General features: G+C 57.3%; 1 protein-coding gene across 1 annotated transcript; it reads left to right on the top strand.

Moving 5' to 3' along the window:
• Nucleotides 1–1,519: 1,519 nt before the first annotated feature.
• LOC124232665 (lymphocyte antigen 6H-like) lies at nucleotides 1,520–3,407 on the top strand. The gene is made up of 4 exons (XM_046649607.1): nucleotides 1,520–1,538; nucleotides 1,692–1,748; nucleotides 1,991–2,116; nucleotides 2,440–3,407. Exons 2-4 carry the CDS (start codon nucleotides 1,697–1,699, stop codon nucleotides 2,679–2,681), a joined length of 420 nt encoding a protein of 139 aa, XP_046505563.1. The 5' UTR covers nucleotides 1,520–1,538; nucleotides 1,692–1,696; the 3' UTR covers nucleotides 2,682–3,407.
• The last annotated feature ends 6 nt before the right edge of the window (nucleotides 3,408–3,413 follow it).

The following is a 3,413-nucleotide window of genomic DNA, read 5'->3' as shown; positions in this document are numbered from 1 at the left end:
ATTGTTGGTTTAGTGAAAAAGGCTGTGTCCTCTGAGTTACTAGCATTTGATTTAACGTGAGCATACATTTTTGTTCTTTTTGGGTTTACTAGTCAAATAAGCTAAGGTTCTACCTACAAGATGTAAAACCGTGAAAATTATAAATTTGAACTGAGAGTAAAAGTACGAGTAATGATGAGTTTGGTGTGCGACTTTAACGGATTGCTTGATATCCATTACTTCATAGACATCGAGTCCCCCAGTAAAACAGGAAAAGTGGCTGGGGGAGGGGAGACAGGGGCTGGCCCAGTGGCCCAGCGGCGTAAGTTCCCGCACTTCACTTCGGTGGCCCAGGGTTTCACCAGGTCAGATCCCGGGCGCAGAGCTAGCACCGCTCATCAAGCCATGCTGAGGCGACATCCCACATAGCAGAACCAGAAGGACCTACAGCTAGAATATACAACTGTGCACTGGGGGGCTTTGGGAGGAAGGAAAAAAAAGGCTTAAAAATAAATTTAAAAAAACAAACAACAAAATCTGATAGACACATAGGGAGGGCCCTCTGTATCCACGGGCTCAGCATCCAAGGAGCGAAAGGCTTACGATGGCTGCATCTGTACGGACCATGTACAGACCTTTTTCTTGTCACCATCCCCCGCACAATACAGTATAACAACTATTTCCACAGCAGTTAGATTATATCAGCTCTTATAAGTACTCTGGAGATGATGTGAGGTACACGGGAGGATATGCGTAGGTCGTGTGCAAACACTACGCCCTTCTATATAAGGGGCTTGAGCATCGCAGAGTTTGGTACCAGGAGGGGCCCTGGAAGTGATGCCCCTGCATACCAGGGATGACCGGAACTAGTAAGGAGAAGGATCGGTGGTCAAACACCTCCCAAGAAAGCAAGCCCAGGACTGGGTGCCCTCACTGGTGCTTCCACCAAACTTTTAAAAAGGAATAAACATACATGCTCCTCAAACTCTTCCGAACACTGAAGAGGAGGGGACACTTCTGAATTCACTCTGTGAGACCAGCGTTACCCTGACACCAAGGGCAGACAAAGGACACACAGAGGGGTGGGGGATGCATGGAGGACACCAGGAGGGGACTGGGACTGGGAGCCCAGAGAAGGGAAAGGGGACAGACAGGATCAACGTTGAGAGGTCTCAGTTTTACAGCTCTGAGGAGAGGGCCGGTGGCCTCAGAGAGGCCTCTGAAGGGCGATTGGAAACTGGAGACCGCCGAGCTTCCTCCTGGGATCTCCCCAAAGCAACCGCTCCTCAGTGAGAAGGCAGCAGGATTTCTGCCAATCAGCCCCTCCCAGCAGGCCCGGAGTTCACGCCGGCCCTCCTGGCCAGTGACTAATGACTAATGGTCCCGGGTAGAGTCTGACGGCTAGAATCCTTGCAAACGGCGGAGACACACAGCCCAGCACCCGCCCTCCCCCAGTTCTCACGGTGGGGGCGGGCACAAGGGTGCAAGGTGATATTTTCGGAGCCGCTGAGGAAGTGCCTCCAGATGCTGATTTCCTGAGTGTAGGCTGAAGCTAGCAGGTGACTCAAGGTGCGAGAGCCATCTGGCTGGCACAGGGGGCTGGGGGAGGCCTGCAGAGGAGTCAGCTACGAAGGGTCAGGGTGTGGGGACGAGGGGAGGAGCCTGAATCTGGAGCACCCTAAAGGGGCCCACTGGAATTGTGCCATCTCCAGGAGCCATGAAAGGCATCCATCTGCTCCTGCTGGCCGTGCTGCTGTGCTCCCAGCAAGGTGAGTCCCAGGGAACCCGGCAGGGACCTGTCCTGGGGGCATGGGGCGGCATCCCCTGTGAGAGGCTGTGTGTGAGCGTGTGGGGAGTCTGTCTTCCAGAACCCCAGAAGGCGGGAAAGGGCCGCAGCTCCTATGCAGGGCCCCAGAGGCCATGCTCCAATGTGGGCTGTGGCTGTGGTCTGTAGGGGTCTAAACCCAGCTTCCTGCTGTCGGAGCTTGGTTGTGTCCCCGCCAAACCCCAGCCCTGAGCCTGCAGTGCTACAACTGCACTGAAGAACAGGACGTCAGCAAGTGCCAGACCACCATCTCATGTGACTCCACACCGAGCATCTGCTATAAGGGTGGCAGGACCTTGACCAAGACCAGTGGTGAGTTCCCAGCATCCAGAATGTGGGGGTGGGTTCAGGGGGCTCTGCTTTGAGGCTCACCCTGGCCTCATGGAAGGAGTGTGAGTGTGTCAGCGGCCAGTGTCCATGTCACCTGGGCCCTCACTGGCCTGCCTCAGTGTCCCCATGTGTTCACAGAGGGGCTAGCCTCCAGAGGCTGTGGGGGCTTGGTGGGGCAGGATGGGCCTCCCAGCAGAGGAATGGGGCGCCAAGCAGCCCTGGGAAGAGGGCGATGAGGGACAACCCCAGAGAGTCAGAGGGAACTGGGGGGCCTCCAAGCCAGCCGTCTCCTTTCTTGCCCACAGGGCAGGTGGTCAAGTTACATTCTAAGGGTTGTGGCTCTTCCTGCGATGACGTTTCTGACATGATGGAGCAGCTGGTGGAGAAGATGGTTTCAGAGGACAGGTCTAAGTTAGAACTGTGGGCTCCGGACTGCTGTGGAAAGGACCTCTGCAACAGGGTGGCCCAGGTGGGGCGCAGCCTGGGGATCCTGGCCGGGGGGCTCCTGCTCAGCCTGGGGCCTGCCCTCCTCTGGGCCCTGCTGTGAGGACCCTTGGAACCCAGACACCAAGGAGGCTCGCAGTTCCTGGTGGCCTGCACAGCAGCTCCCACCTCAAGCTCGCTCACATGCACACACATGTGTGTACACTCACACACCTCACACACATGACCATGCACACGTGTACACACAGCACATGCAGGCACACGTGTGCACATACTTTCAGGCACATGTGCTCACACACATGCACACATTGCTAAGACCTGTGAGTTCTCACAAACAGGCTATGCTTGGACTCCACCTCCTGCTACACCTGGGACCCAGAGGCCCAGGGAAGGAGGTGGGCAGCATCCACCCTCGGGTGACCCACGGCCACTCCTGCCCTCCCACCTGGCCAGCCCCAGCCTCAGGTGCCCAGTGCCCTGCTATGCCAACAGGCCTGTCACACTTTGCAAACACCATCAATCAACCACAGACTCAAGATGCAGAGACTGCCGAGCCCCGGCTGGACAGGGGCTGCTAGGAGAGCGGAGCCCACAGCCCCTCCAGCGGGTCCTCTGCAGAGCGCCCACGGCAGTCAGTAGACAATAAATGCTCTTCAGCCCCCTCCTGTTCTTCACATGCCATTCAGCCCCACGGTGGGGAGGTCGGGGGGAGTGTGTGTGGGGGTCTCTGCCACCTGCTGCAGCCCGGTGCTCCCTCGGCCACGAGCTCTGATGGCCAGGGGGCTAGGGGCAGGGGCAGACCCTGGAGGGGCCAGCATCGCACACCAGGGGGTGG

This window comes from Equus quagga, unplaced genomic scaffold (assembly GCF_021613505.1).
Source record: "Equus quagga isolate Etosha38 unplaced genomic scaffold, UCLA_HA_Equagga_1.0 HiC_scaffold_9859_RagTag, whole genome shotgun sequence".
NCBI classification, from domain to species: Eukaryota; Metazoa; Chordata; class Mammalia; order Perissodactyla; family Equidae; genus Equus; species Equus quagga.
The sequence above is the reverse complement of the archived record's forward strand: the minus strand, read 5'-3'. Positions and strand labels throughout refer to the sequence as shown.